A 14,920-nucleotide genomic window follows, 5' to 3' on the forward strand; every position below is an offset into this window, starting at 1 on the left:
TCGTCTCTATGACAACTGTGACCACGTCTCTCAGAGCCTGGCGTGCGTCGTTGCTAGGCAAGCGTTCCAGGGTTGTCTAGCCAGAGGCCAATAAATGCTCTTAGCCCCCATTCTGGCTCACACTGAGTTGTTACGTGGACTCCATTGCTAACCTCACGGCTTCTGTAGTCCCTTTGTTGTGAATAAGTTTGCCTCTGCTTTGAATTTAATCTACTTTCATTTTCAGTGTCTTCTGCAGTGCCGGCTTTGTGCGATCGACCCAACGATTGCCTCATTTCACTGCCACCTCCTCTGTCTGTTTGTCTCTCTCACCTTTGTCTTACCTCTATCTTTCTCCCTCCCTCTTATGTTGAAATGAGATACAGAAGCAGCCTCTGCCTCATCCCGCTCTGCTGTCTTCATCCCTTTGTTCGCTGTCTGTTGTTGTCAGTAACACAAAGTAAAGCTTTAAAAATAGGCCTGTGGTTTAACCCTTTACAAGTCAGCTGACACAAACTATCTATGTGTTACATTCTTTTAGACTCTACCGATAAATACAGTAAAAATTTGAACCAACCGATGAAAAACCATGAAGTAATCTGCAGTCGATTACTTGCATTAAAATTACAAGTTTTCTGAAATGTCATGTTTGAATATGCAAAGTCCCATCATCTAATTAGATATTCACTGTTTTCATATATTTCCAGAACAGAAATCTGAACAAAAATTTTGGATGTTTTCTTTCCACTTGTCTGAACTCATGCTCATGTTGTGCATGTCATGTCTATGCATGGTTGAACACGAGAAACTATACAGGTCCTAGAGCGCCGCCAGTAGTTCAGAATTCCATAGGGTGCCTTTAATTTCTAACATAACATTTTGTGGTTAACTGTGATGGTGACTGAGAGTACTTCAGTGATCCTGAAGGACCTCTGAAACATGCTGAAAGACACACAAAAATGCACCCTGTTCAGCCAGAATGGAAGAACGCGTTAGCAGGATCAACTTCTCCACACACACACACACACACACACACACACACACACACACACACACACACACACACTGTTTCCACTCCCACAAGCCCATCACTGTGCTAGACTGTCTCTCCCACACATTAGGCCACTCACCGGCCCCTCTGTGTGACCTGAACAACAGATTAGCTGACACACATTAGCAGACTGATGCATGATCACATGCTGGACTCGTGCTATTAAATAAATAAGATGGCACCTAAAATTTCTAGATGACGCCATTCTTTTTCATGGTTACATATCATCATTTTCATGGAGCATTGCTCCAGAAAAGGACTGTAAACCAAACTGGAGCAGTATCCTAAAATACTCTCCTTTTTCTTCTGTCTGTAATGTATTTTGTAGAGTGCATATCACATTGTTCTTGGCAGCTTAGTTTAGGGTGAATTACTTTAACAACTATTGAATGCATCTCCATTAGATTTAGTACAGAGTGTAATGTTCCAGTGAGCATGAACAGTACTTTGGTTTATGACCAAATACCTGGAAAACTGTCCATCAGCCTCAGCTTGTGTTACTAATTAGCAGATGTTAGCATGCACACACACTAAAATAAGGTGATGGCAGTGGTTTGCATAGTACCTGCCAAATGTCTACATGTTGCCATGGTTATTGTGTGTTAGCATGCTGATTTTAGCATTTAGCTCAATGCACCACTGTGCCTAAGCTCGTCCACACAGGAGGTGTCTGAGCTGCAGGTTTGCTTCTATTTTAGTTGACACATATGTCTGCACAGACTGTATCATGAGATAAGCTTCACTCACTCTTTTTATGTGTAACCACAACCCAAAGCAGATTTTTACACTCTGGGTCAATTTTCTTCCGTTCTCTGTGCATCATATTGGTGATTGTGTATTGGGCTTTGTACTTTGTCAAGCAGTTCCTGAATGCATCTTGTGTAGAAACTGATGGACATTAGCAGCCTATGTCGACATGGTCTTAAGTCTTCTTCATATGCTTAAAAGTGGCTTTAAGCACACAAAGTTTTAAACTTACAATCCATAAGATCTAATAACATGTGTACCAGCATATATGCAAGCACAGCGACTATCTCTTAACATCATACCCAAGCAGAAAATGAAAGAAGACTTTCAGCATTGTTGTGCAGGTAATACTGATCTAACTTCAAGCAGCAGTGTAGCAAATGTATAAATGAGCTATTTAAACTGTTTTCCCCCTGCATGCTCTTTTCACACTTAAAGATAAAACCCCCTCCAGCTCACTCCACAATGACACAGTTGATTTGTTTATCGCCCCAAACATGACCGCAGATTAACAGTGCGGTGAAGTTACATCAGGGACCATTATCATGTGTTGTGCGTGTGGGAAGGAGCGGTATCTCTGGGCGAGACTGAACAATGACGCTCTGATTCTCAAAAGGTCACTCTCTGCTTCAGGAGAGTCTGTCTCGCTCCGCTCTCCACTCTCCTCTGCCCTGTTGACATCGAGCCTTCGGCGGACTCTGTAGTGTGAATATGTCCAGAGGATAGCAGAGAGAGTTTAGTCATATATTCATGGCTATGTTTCATCACAGCATAGCTCCCATGTTAGAAATGTGATGTTTGTGTTTTGTAACACGAAAGCACAAATGTATGTTTTGTTAGATGATGTGATTATGTAACACTTGACATGACTTTCTGTCTACAAAGCCCGACCGAACTTCACGTGTCAGTGCCGTGCCTGTCAGACTTGAGTCTTTCAGGCCCTTAAGGTGATGTGCTGTAAGCCCTCTGGACACTTCGAGAGGAAAATCCCCAGTTGTTGAAAGCTAGTTGTCGACAGCTGATGGTGTTGTGGTCCCAGCTGCTGGAATACCACATCAGATGTGCTCCCACAGTAACGTCACTGAAAATGAGGGTTGTAAATGTTACTGCCAAGGTAATTGCACCTGACAAATAGCCCTGATACTATACTGAGAACAAATAATACTGGAACTAATAACAAATAAACTAAAACAGAACATTTTTAAACAATAACTAAACTGAAATGAGCAAACCCAGTCAAACTGAAAAACCAATGAAAAATACAAAACTATTCTAAGTGTTTCCTACAGTGTGTTTGTATGTGTATATCTGGATTTGCCATTGTCATTAAACTTAGCTCGCCTGTGTGCTGCTAGTCGTTACTCAATAAGACTAAACTCCTCCTGCCAAGCTCACAGCCATGCTGATGTTGGCAACAGTTTCACGTCCAGAGTAAAGGGCCGTCCCACCCCCCAGCATCAGTCCCTCATGAACTGCTTTCCACCAAGTTATGCAATGACTGGACAAGTCAGTCTGTAACCCTAACCCTGACCAAAATTCTTGGAAACTTTATTATTACATGCTTCTTTGAAGATGTTTTGAACAGTAAATCATCAGATGATCTACAGATAATATGTAGTTATCTTGAACCAGGCTTTTATTCCGATGGCCCTGAAGACTGCATTCTAATCTGATAGCGTCAATAGTAAATAGCCACAGGCCCATATCAAAGCTGCCTGTTTGAGGACACGTCGCTGAAAAGGTTGTTTTTAAGCAACTTCATGCTTTCCTGGTGCAAAACAATTTTTCATGTTTTCCTCCACTGCCAGTGCAAGCAGTAAGCTTTAAAATGTAATATTTTACAGTACCTCACAACCATTCATTATTATTAAAACTAATAAGATGTGCAGTCAGAAAGGGGAGATAAAATGATTATGTGGCTCAGGGATGTGGCTAAAAATAGACAACTGATCGATGTCGCATGTAATTACCAATTTCCTCCTCACCTAGAATAAGACTGGTTGGCACGACATGGAGACTAGCGTTTCGCTGTTCTGTCCCACCTGACTGACTTATTAACGACTTGTCAATCACACATCCGAGGCGATGCCTTAGGAGGAGCAGTATTTAATATTTGGAAATAATTTCCTTTGTTTTTTCCTCCTGTTTTGTGTTGTTTTTTTGGTTTTCCTTTGGGTAGACTCATTCATAATTGGAAATTGTGTTTTTCTATCCTTTTTTTTTATTCATTTTTCCAGGAATCAAATCAAAGTCCCCTCTCTACATTTATCCTCAGTCACAGGTAGGATAATTGCAGCCCTTGCGAGTGCTGTTTTGTCAAATGGAGCATTAAGACTCGCTGAATGCATCACGCTGTAGGAGTCCTGAATTCTCCCTCTTTGCACATATTTAAACCTATAGTGTTTTTGTAATAAATTGGAGGCAGCCGTCATCTCCGAGCTATATGTTAGACGGCAGTGAAAAAAATCGATGTGCTCTCCATGGGCCTCGTTTGTTCAAAGGTTACTCCAATTACTACTTTGAGTAAATTATGCAAACGTGTAGCCGCAGTTGAAACTTCTTGCTAAACATGACACATGATCTTTATATTGTCCTCTAATTGGGCTGGGGAGTGAGTAAGCGGATGGTCACAGCTATGAGTTTGCAGCCATCTGGATTTAACTTATTATTTTTATTTATTTTTGTAATGAAAGTCTTGTAATGCCAAGTATTTCGATCTTTTACCCAGCAGTGTAGCGGTGTCTCATTCTGGCTTCCATTGCTTCGCAATCCATGGCCTTCACCCTTTACTTCATGATGTTTGTATTTATTTTCAAGGCAAACAATCACAACAGAGAGGACAGACCAGCTTGCTTGTTAAGAGATCTGGAAATATGAGCACCTGTTGAGTGAACAGTGGGCTTAGTAACCCCCGTGGTGTCACAGCCACTGGTGAAAGGTCATCCATCAACGTCACATCCCTCTCAAGGTCTCCTTCTAGAGATGGCTCTTCCTGTAGGTTGGGGTGGATGTCTGGTCATGGGCATTTTTTTGTTTTGTTTTTGTTTTTTTGTTTTTGATGTAGTCTAATGATGCGTTTTGGTGTGTTTGCTTCATATTTGTAGACGTGCATGCACATGATTCCCTAGCTCCTCGTCCTTTCACTGTAATTTTCATTTTCATGCCCTCCAGAAAGCTTGTGGGGAAACACAGAGGGGACTGTTGTTGTGTGAGTGGATGTCAGTGAACAAACGTCTCCTGTATGCAGTCACAGAGGACATGAAAGATGACAGGGTTTGCTACAGCCTGTGAAACAGACACTGATATGCATCTCTGGTTATTTTAAGGCAGATATATGCCAAATATCTGCGTATACACACCACTACACCCCTGCCTTTACTCAAAGTGACGAATCAAACTAATCTCTATGTGGACTGATGTTACTGATTCCACTACTTTTGCGGTTCTTTTCACCAACAGAAGTACAATTAGCCTTTAATACCACAATTATACTATGCTTTGTAATTATACTTTGCTTTCTACTTTAGCCTTAGCATAACCTCGTCTCTATGGCAACATTAGCTTATGATGACCTCAGCTTTGTCTCACAGGTGTAACCGCAACCTGAAGCATTTATTTACTCTTCAAGTCTATTTTTTGGCAGTACGTGAGATTGATGCCCAATTAAAAAGCACTGAATATGTTAATCTGTCTTTTGCTACTTAAACACAGCACCCTGAGCTACACACACACACACACACACACACACACACACACGAAAGTGCATCATTTCCCTTGAGTAGAAGTATAAAGTACACATTGATCTTGAGGGTCAAAACAGAACAGCATTCAGAAACCACACCACATTTTAATAACATTAGCTTAGCAGGTGGTAGGTGGCTTGATGTCATTTCCTGTTTAGATCATCAGCTTCTCTCAGCCTTTGCACAAAAATCACAAGGAATATTTTAACAAAAGACAGTCATATGATATAGTTCTCAATATGTTTTCCACATATCATGACATTAAAATGTCCCGTGGAACCCCAAAAGCATGCTTCAGCCAAAGGCCTGAGGAGACAGGGTGGCTACTCTTCAACAAGTGACATCAGAGTGGCCATCTTGTCAGAGCTGGGTAACAAGGCAAGCTAACACACACGCCCGACAGCCAAACAAGAGCATCCCTCTTGCTGGCGCTTCTAGCACCAACCAACCTCAACACACCCATTGAATAAACTCTGAATTGACTTAAGTGAAGGAGTGTTGTCACACCCTTTCTGCGTAATGTTCTGTTTCGACCCTCAAGGCCACCGTAAAAATATCTTAAAAGAAAAAATGCGGAAAGCACATGATGTCTGCTTGGCAGGTTTCCTTCGGGCTGCTGTTTCCCTCACCTCTGTGGATCTGCATTCTCTGTATAATCTTTTCCCATCATATCTTATTTCCGTTCAATACAACTGTGTGTGTGTGTGTTTATGACCATACGTGTCATATGACCTACATATTCCTGCAGACCATATAATAATGTCTGGGCTCCCATGGCTCTGTTTTTGACAGCGCTGCCATCACATCCTGTTCATTCCGTGTGCCATTTTCCATGAGGATGTGTGAAAGCCTTTTCTCTAACTCCTCAGGTTCCCAGTACAAGGTGCTTTTTTCTCTTTTGTTTTCAAAGTTTACACACTTTAATACATTTTTTCATTTATTTTTTTTGTCCCCATCTGTGTCCAAATACTTAATTTTGAGCCGTGCCAGCATATGAACGCCTGCAGCCCGTCACACATATGGAGACAAACAAAGTCATGGTGCATATTCATGTGCACAGACGCAGATCTCCATACAGATTTAGATGACAGCATGCAGACTTGCAGACATGTGCGAGCTCGACTGATGCACAGACTGGAAAATAATGTCGCTGTCCTGATATCAGAATTCATTTATTCCGATGCTCATTAGCTCGCACCAAACTGACACCTGATTGTGAGCTCGATCATCACATCGTGTGACTCATCAGGTCACTGTGGAAGATTTGTCTCATGATTCTTTGTCAAAAATGCTCTACTGTTTTTTCCATAGTTGACAAAGTCAAGGAAATTGAACCCAGAGGAGACCAGTTTAGCTAGGGGCTGCGCTGCTAATCTTTAATGATTTTCCAGTTTGGCGTAAAAAGCCAATTGTCTGACCAGTTTGTAATACAGGTCAGGAGTAAATAGAGATTACCACACGAGCTGTACTGACTCATAGTTGTGTCTGACTGAAGCAGGATTGTGCGTCAAATGCGGAGTTGATGAAAGCCGTGAATCGAATGTAATTGCAGTTGTTACAGAACTGACAGAGAAACCTGAAGTCACGAGAGCACGGTTGCTCCCATCTTCCTGCCCTCGTTTTGCGATGTGAAGCTCAAATGCTCTGTTTAAGTGTCGTATGGGATGAAATGCAAAAACTGCCCGAGCAAAAAAATCCCTGAAAATATGTCAGAGGCCGCAAAAACAAGTAGGAAATGCCAGGTGTGGTGTCAGGATTTGCTTTCTTCAGCTCATGTAAGAAAGCCGTGCTTTTTTATTCCAGCAACATCCGCTGACCTCCTATTTTCAATCTGTGCACTGAAAGCTCCCGGTGTGGGCCCATGCTGCAGTCCCATTTTCTGTGGCTTCTGTGATCTTCAGAAAGGTCAGAGGCAGTTAAATGAATTGAAAAAAAGTCATTTTGGTAAACCGCAGGTAGTTCTAAACCTTGCATCACCTCACATGTCTCGACCTGGTTTATGGTTCTTCAGGGAGAAAAGCAAAGTATTGGCACAGCATTCCAACTCCAAACATAAAGCCAGTGGTTTAAGTTGAGATGACAGGTAAAAACACAGTACAGTGTGTGTATATATATCTATATATGATCACTGCAGTGATATCTGGACTGGTCTCATACACACAGTCATGCTCCTGACAGGATGACTTGTAAAAACTTTGGTGATCTCTCAACACTCCCTAAAGAAGGTCAAGATTTGAGTGTGCCTAACACTTTGTTTTATGACCAAATACCTGCTAAGCTAATGACAGTCCTGCCAGCCTCCGCTACAGCCTTCAGTCAAGTATGACGTTACCAGCAGACTGTTCACACTGAAGTGTACTCAAACATCATCGTCTCTGCATCACATGACCATAGCAGTCACGACATTACAGCTCCAAGCTACTGTTGAATAAGAATTGTGTATAAATATCACATCTTCAAGTGAGCGTAATATTTTCCACTGTTATTTTTAAGGTACATTAAAGCAGGAGTGGAAAACAACTGGTGCCATTTGTGTCTAAGGAAGGATAGAGGATAGAGAATTGAGGTAAAATAATCATTGCGATTAAAGATGGGCCGGGCGATGTTAGCAGCTGCCATCAGTAAACAAGACACTTGTTTCTCAACTCTGGAAGGCTTTGAGCACATTTTCCATTCAGTTTATAAAACTACCGATGTTTACAATCTCCACAGTCTATTTCTCACCTTGAAAATTCTCAGATGAAACATAATTGGAAAATGAGAAACAATAAAATAAATGAATAAATCCACATGCAATGCATAGCCTAAGAATCTGCCGTGCTCTGTGCACGTGCAGTGCTTTGTGATTTGAGATCAAATATCAGCATGCTCACAATGACATCTGTAATGGCTCCCACTTTCACTCAATTTAAGGTTAGCATGCTAACATTGGCTAACGAGCGCTAAACAAGCAGAGACTGATGGGAATGTCCCAGGTGTTTTGTCAAAAACCCATTTACTAGACAGTAAGAGCACTGTCTAGTGAGCTATCAACCTCGTAAGTGAACCTTAGCTTTACAGGCAGGCTATCATCATCAAAGTTAGAGTCTATGGGTGACAGACCTAATGACCAACATTGCAGCCCATAGAGCCACGCTGCTCATGAGCTAGAAAGCTTTTTTCAAGGCATTGCTCAGAGCATCGACTTTGCCTCTGAACATCAGCTGTTCCAGTGTTCAGAGTTAGAACAACTCAGTTCAGTATCATTCGTGGTAATTTGGCCTTCATCTGTTTTTCTCTGCCTTTAAAAAGTTGAGTTTAACTTGACTTTTCTCTCTGCGTCCTGCTGCCTGCATTACTGCCTGCTTAAGTAGGTCATGGGTGGGCAGTTGTGTAAGCCTCATCAGCAAGTCAGTTGTAGCGGGCCCCGCCGTGTGCCGTGCTGATTGATGTGATTATGCTTCTTTTTTTGCCTTAATGACAGGGTTGGCAACAGGAAGCTTTGGCAGGTGGTAGGGCAAGAAATTAAACCATTTCTGTGGAATGTTTAAGCTTACACAAGTGTCGGTCCAGATCACACGGTGTGTATTCTGAACATGTGCCGCCTGCGACTTCAGATGATGGTTTTTGTGACACACTGCCGCTCCACATGAGAGGGCTTTTAGTCGCTCGCATTTTTTTTTTTTTTACTCAATTTTGCCCTTTGCATTAACTCCATCATGTGAGTGTGGGTGTGCTCCTGTATGAAAGTGTGCCTACATTGGCACATGCCTACTTTTTTCTGATCAGGTATATGTAGGTCAGTGTGCTGTGTTTTCTTTTTCCTTTTTCCCCTCACATGGAGGAATTATAGGAAAAAATATCTGGTCTTTTGAAAGGGGCTTTTTCAAGTGATCTATTTTCTTAAAATATCTTTCACTTCACCGTTTTATATTTACTCCAACTTTCTTTATCACTGACTGCCATCAAGCAGTTGCAGTTTCACTCCTCTTTGTTCTTCTCTAGCATTCAGACAGCTTGTGATTTGCTTCAGTCCGGCTGTCGGAGACACATCCAATTCACATTTTACTTGCATTTATTGTTTTTGTGTATTTTGACATCCTAGGGATGGATCCAAAGTCATTTTCAGGTTCTGCTGTCATGTTTGAGATGGATGGCCTGAAGTGAGGGCTTCATTGAGAGCTCCACACGCAGTATATGACCTAACCCATCCGTCTGCTCTGTCTTCATAGTGGTGCCAGTCCTGCTGGTCTGGTCCTGACTGCCATCGTAGCCGTGGCTTACAAGGTGGCAATAAGGTTTGAGGGGTAAGTCTTTCATTTTCTCATATGTTCATATGTGTAAATAAAATGCATTTGATTCGTCACTTGTGTCCTGAGGACACAGATGATTCAGGTCACAGTCAGACGTGGTCCTGGATGCTTAGTGTGAATGCAAATTTGTCTCTAACCAGCTGTTGCATTGACATGCAGCTAACAGCAGGGGACCCCAAAACCTACCTTGTGGAATTCCTCTATAGAATTGTCTCGTTAAGCTCTGCACATCTATGTCCCCCCCAAACTACTGGTCCTAATGGGTACTCTAAGTTTGTTAAACCAAGGCTCAACCCAGGACCAAAGATGGGTCCTACTCAGTCTTGTTGACTTCTATTGCTACAGATCTCTGGCCTGTGTGTCAATATATTTCTAGTGTTTCTCATCCAGAAAAACATCTGATGTGGTTTAATGCTCCTTTGTTTGAGAGCTCGTCCACTAGCTGTTCTGCTGTGCCCTGCACAGCTGCCATGTAGGTCATAGCCACAAGTAGACATGTCACTGAGCCACAAGTTAACTTTTTTTGGACTTAGTGGCTCGTTACAACCCTGATTTTCAGACAAGGCTGCCTACTCCCACCTCTCCTCCTCCTCTCTTGTGTTTTCTTCTCAGATGTTATCTCTATTCATCAAGCACAACATTCATTAGTTGTGCAAAGAGCTGAGATGGACAGAAATGAAGCATTAAAAGAGGCGGACACATCCCTTTCCTCCCTCTCTCTCCACATTTTAAAAGCCCTGCTGGTCGGCCATCTCCCTCGCGTCGTCCTCCTCCTCCGCATCCATCGCAATGACGAGATAGAAAACGGTTATGAGTGACCTACTTCTGGACATCTGTCCACACAAACACCAGTGCAGAAATACACACACCCACATGCACACAGAAATGCACAAACATGCTGGGACTGCATAAGCCAGTCACAAATGATGAGGGCTCACCATGGAAGTAGCTGCCATGTGCACTTGCTCATTAAGGCGACTGTGTGCGTGTGTGTGTGCGTGCGCGCCTGCCTGCGTGATGCCCTCTCATCTACAGGTGTTTGCATGTACATGTGTTAACTGTGCAGCTGCCCTTTGCATTACGTGTGTGGGGAAGTGGATTCATAACAGGGTCATCAGTCAAGTTACAGCATAACTGCTTGTAAATAAAATATGCATAACAATAGCACGCAGATCCACACACCTGAACACGTCATGCTTTGTCTCAACTTGCTGTCCTGAGGACCCCATAGTAAGACATAGCACCTGGATAGTATCAGCAAGACGAATGATGGAAAATGGCAGATTGACTGACCTACATTAACCACATACATAAAGCTTAGTGCATGCACACCACAACACACAGTCAGAGGCAAAAGTGCCATTGAATTCAAATAGAGATCAGCCAGTTACGTCTGCCGAGCCCTCTTTGTCTGTTTGACCTCGTGGAGTGCCTGAAGGTTTCATTCAACTCACCCTTCTCATCTTTCTGCTGCAATATAAGTCACGAGCCTTTGTCTGGCCAAGTCTTTCAGCAATCAGTCGCAGGTGAAATGTGGAGCCATGAAAAGAGAGGTTGGCCTCAGCTGCGTTGAAAGTATGCTTTTCAGAACATGTCACACATTGAGGCGCCCGCTGTGAATGAGTGCGCAGGTGTATGCATCGCTACAGCAATTTCCGGCAGCGCTGATCCACAATTGTGTCATTTAGCCCGAAACTGTGAACCGAGGGAAAGACAGGTGCCAGGTTTTACCACACACTGTGACTGGGAAAAGATTCATAGGCTATATTTATCCATTGCTTCTGGCATAGATTCTCAATGATCTCATTTAGTTAACTGCCAGGATAGCAAGGGGTCCACTTGGATATAACCACACACGGTGATTTGAATGTGTAAAGGCACCGGTGGTATAGATGCAGGAGTGGAAACAGTGCCTCACAGCTTTTTTAGCTCATAGTCGCTTGTGGTGAAGGCCGGCTTTTAATTCCTGCCCGTCTATTATGACATCCCTCAGACACTTTAAGGCAGGAAACCGTTTGGTGCGTTGATGTCCTCCAGTGCCCTCGTGGGAACTGATCCATTCGCTCTAACCAGCTGTTGCATTGACATGCAGCTAACAGCAGGGGACCCCAAAACCTACCTTGTGGAATTCCTCTATAGAATTGTCTCGTTAAGCTCTGCACATCTATGTCCCCCCCAAACTACTGGTCCTAATGGGTACTCTAAGTTTGTTAAACCAAGGCTCAACCCAGGACCAAAGATGGGTCCTACTCAGTCTTGTTGACTTCTATTGCTACAGATCTCTGGCCTGTGTGTCAATATATTTCTAGTGTTTCTCATCCAGAAAAACATCTGATGTGGTTTAATGCTCCTTTGTTTGAGAGCTCGTCCACTAGCTGTTCTGCTGTGCCCTGCACAGCTGCCATGTAGGTCATAGCCACAAGTAGACATGTCACTGAGCCACAAGTTAACTTTTTTTGGACTTAGTGGCTCGTTACAACCCTGATTTTCAGACAAGGCAGCCTACTCCCACCAGTTGCCCTCGTGGGAACTGATCCATTCGCAGTCAAATCATTTAATTCTGTTTGCTCTTGTTATGAGTCTGAGCCTAACTTTAATACTATGTGGATGTGATATATGGTGCAAAAGAAACTTTATCTGGATAATGTCAGAAGGCAGGGGAGTCATATCTGTACTGCGGTGACACAGACCGAGCAAACATCAGTGTCTGACTTTGCTCTTGGATGTGGATGTCTCTGGGTAGTTGGTGGCCCCTGCTTAGCTTCGTTCACCCGTGCCGGAAAAAGGCCTTGGCTGCAAGTATCCTACATTTCACAAGAGAAAAGCATTATCACACAGATTAAGAACATCGCACACACTTGCAGTGCTACACACACAGAACAAAGGCTGTCCTGCATCCTTCAGTCTCCTGCATGCTTTAAAATGTGTCATGATTCAGAGGTTTGGTACCAGCCATCCTTGGCCGGCTCTCGGTTAAGCTCCCCTCTCACCTTTAAGGGTTGTTATTTTCCCAATTCCCTCAATGACACACAGGGAACAGAGCTGTGGTACATTTCTTATATCTGATGTGGGGGTCAGTAGAGCGGAGGAACATGCGGGGATACAAGGCATCTTCCTGTCATTAACACACTACGCTCCAGCTCGCTCACGGTTCAGCGCACGCGTGGTCCTGGCACGGAGTGGTACGGCCTTCCAGCCTCTGTTTTATTGTCCCATTATATGTTTGTTCTGCTGTATTTACAGACCATTCACCGAACAGATCTATCAGGAGAGAAGTCAGCGGTGCAAGCGTGAATAATCACCTCCCTCCCAGACGCCTCCTGCTCCTGGTTTGGCTGAGGATTCCCATCCTGTCACGAGGACTTACCAGAAGCCTGGACCATAAATCCACCTCCAGTGTGGATTGAACGGCTACAGTCACACTGCAAACCCTTCGTATGAATGAAGAAGCTACAGGGAGCTATATTACTTTGGCCCACATGGTGAAGACATATTTAATTGGGCTAATTAAGCCAAATTCAAGGAATAGATCAATATTCTGAGAAACATGATTATCTGCATTCTTATTGAGAATTAGATGAGAAGATTAATACCACTCTTGTGTCTGTGAAGCTTAGCATAGCTTAGCCATGTAGCCACCACAAAGCTGTGGCAACTACTGGGCAGCATATGCTCAGCCAGGGTCACCTCCTCCTGGCTTGAGCTCCATACTTGGAGCCATGCTTTATGCTAAGCTAAGCTGATCACCTGCTTTTCAAATGCATGTCAGGTGCTGTCGCTGGACAGAATTTTTGGGTAGAGACAAATACAGACAAGTCCTCTAAAGAGCAAACGTCCCAGAGAGAGTTGGACTTTGTACATAATTTCATTAACAATGGCTTTGTTCCATTCTGATGCACCGTTGAGCCACGTCAGTGGGCGTGTTGGCGACCCAGTGAACATTCAGTATTATTCCTTTGTTGTTTGTGCTCCTTCCAGATGCATTACTAGGTCGACACAAACAGCATCTTTACCTACAGACACTTTTTTTTTATTCTTCACATCAAATGTTTAATTTCTCTATTAATTCCAAATGCTACAGTTTTGTATAAAAAACCCAGACATGGCTACATGTAATGGAAATACTGTGCTCGATTTGATTTTAATTGTTAGTCTGTAAAGTGACATCATCATGGATCAACTGGCGTGAGGGAATTCATAGTATAACAATGGATGTCATGCAATACACAAATGTGAGCATTTTAAATAATAAGCCCATGATGGCTTTGTGCGATATCTATGCAAACCATTCCAAACTGAACAGCACACACTGCCTGGCGATGTTCTCTATGTTAATGGCATATTTTTTATGTAATAAAAGGGTGACTCAGGGTTCAGAGCGCTGGTCTCTCTTTGTTTCTGAAGAAATCAAGACAGCTAATGGATGCACTTAAGGCAGCACTTTTGCATATGTACGTCTTGTGGGCAGATGTGGGGGAAGCAAAGTGCTACTCATCTTCCTGATTGGAGGAGTGCTAATGCAGCTACTGTGATAAATGATACATTTGGTTTGTAATTAAGAATCTGCTAAATACGCAATAACCGCTACATGTACTATATGTACATGTACGAGGGTCTGCTACCTTAACATTCATTTTGGCCTCGCATCCAGGATTTCAGCGTGCGTCATGTCGTGCCAGGTAAGGAGAGTAAGTTATCGGTGAGCTTTCAGTTCAAAGCTTGTTTGCCAGTTGACTCGTTCTTCATTCTGCCACCTGTGTGTCATCACCTTGTTCTGGACATCGTCGCGTTACCATATCACAAACTGAGAGACACACTGTGTACACTTAATGGTCGCACTCCTCAATATGATTTTATTACCCATGCCAGAAAGCCACCATTTGTAGTTTTTCAGCAAGTTATGTAATGAAACTCTTTCTTTATGTCCGCCACTTCTGTCCAGCAGCTCTGCTTGTTTCCTGTCTGCCTCACAGTGGCGGTGAGATTCCAGTCACTGGACTGGACTGAGTAAACAAGGTAAATTATGCTCATTAGTTAGCCATAGAGGTGCTGCACAGAGCCAGACCTGTTTCTCCCTGCTTCCAGTATTAAGTCTCTCTTCTCAAGAG

General features: G+C 43.1%; 1 protein-coding gene across 1 annotated transcript in view; it reads left to right on the forward strand.

Annotated features, from left to right (window-relative positions):
* pemt (phosphatidylethanolamine N-methyltransferase) overlaps nt 1-14,187 on the forward strand; it is a 54,355-nt gene extending 40,168 nt beyond the window's left edge. The window contains exons 6-7 of the mRNA XM_070990540.1: nt 9,732-9,806; nt 13,056-14,187. Coding sequence (XP_070846641.1) covers nt 9,732-9,806; nt 13,056-13,110 — 130 coding nt within the window. The 3' untranslated portion in view covers nt 13,111-14,187. The remainder of the gene's footprint in view (nt 1-9,731; nt 9,807-13,055) is intronic.
* Nucleotides 14,188-14,920: the final 733 nt, after the last annotated feature.

Source organism: Chaetodon trifascialis, chromosome 21 (assembly GCF_039877785.1).
Source record: "Chaetodon trifascialis isolate fChaTrf1 chromosome 21, fChaTrf1.hap1, whole genome shotgun sequence".
NCBI classification, from domain to species: Eukaryota; Metazoa; Chordata; class Actinopteri; order Chaetodontiformes; family Chaetodontidae; genus Chaetodon; species Chaetodon trifascialis.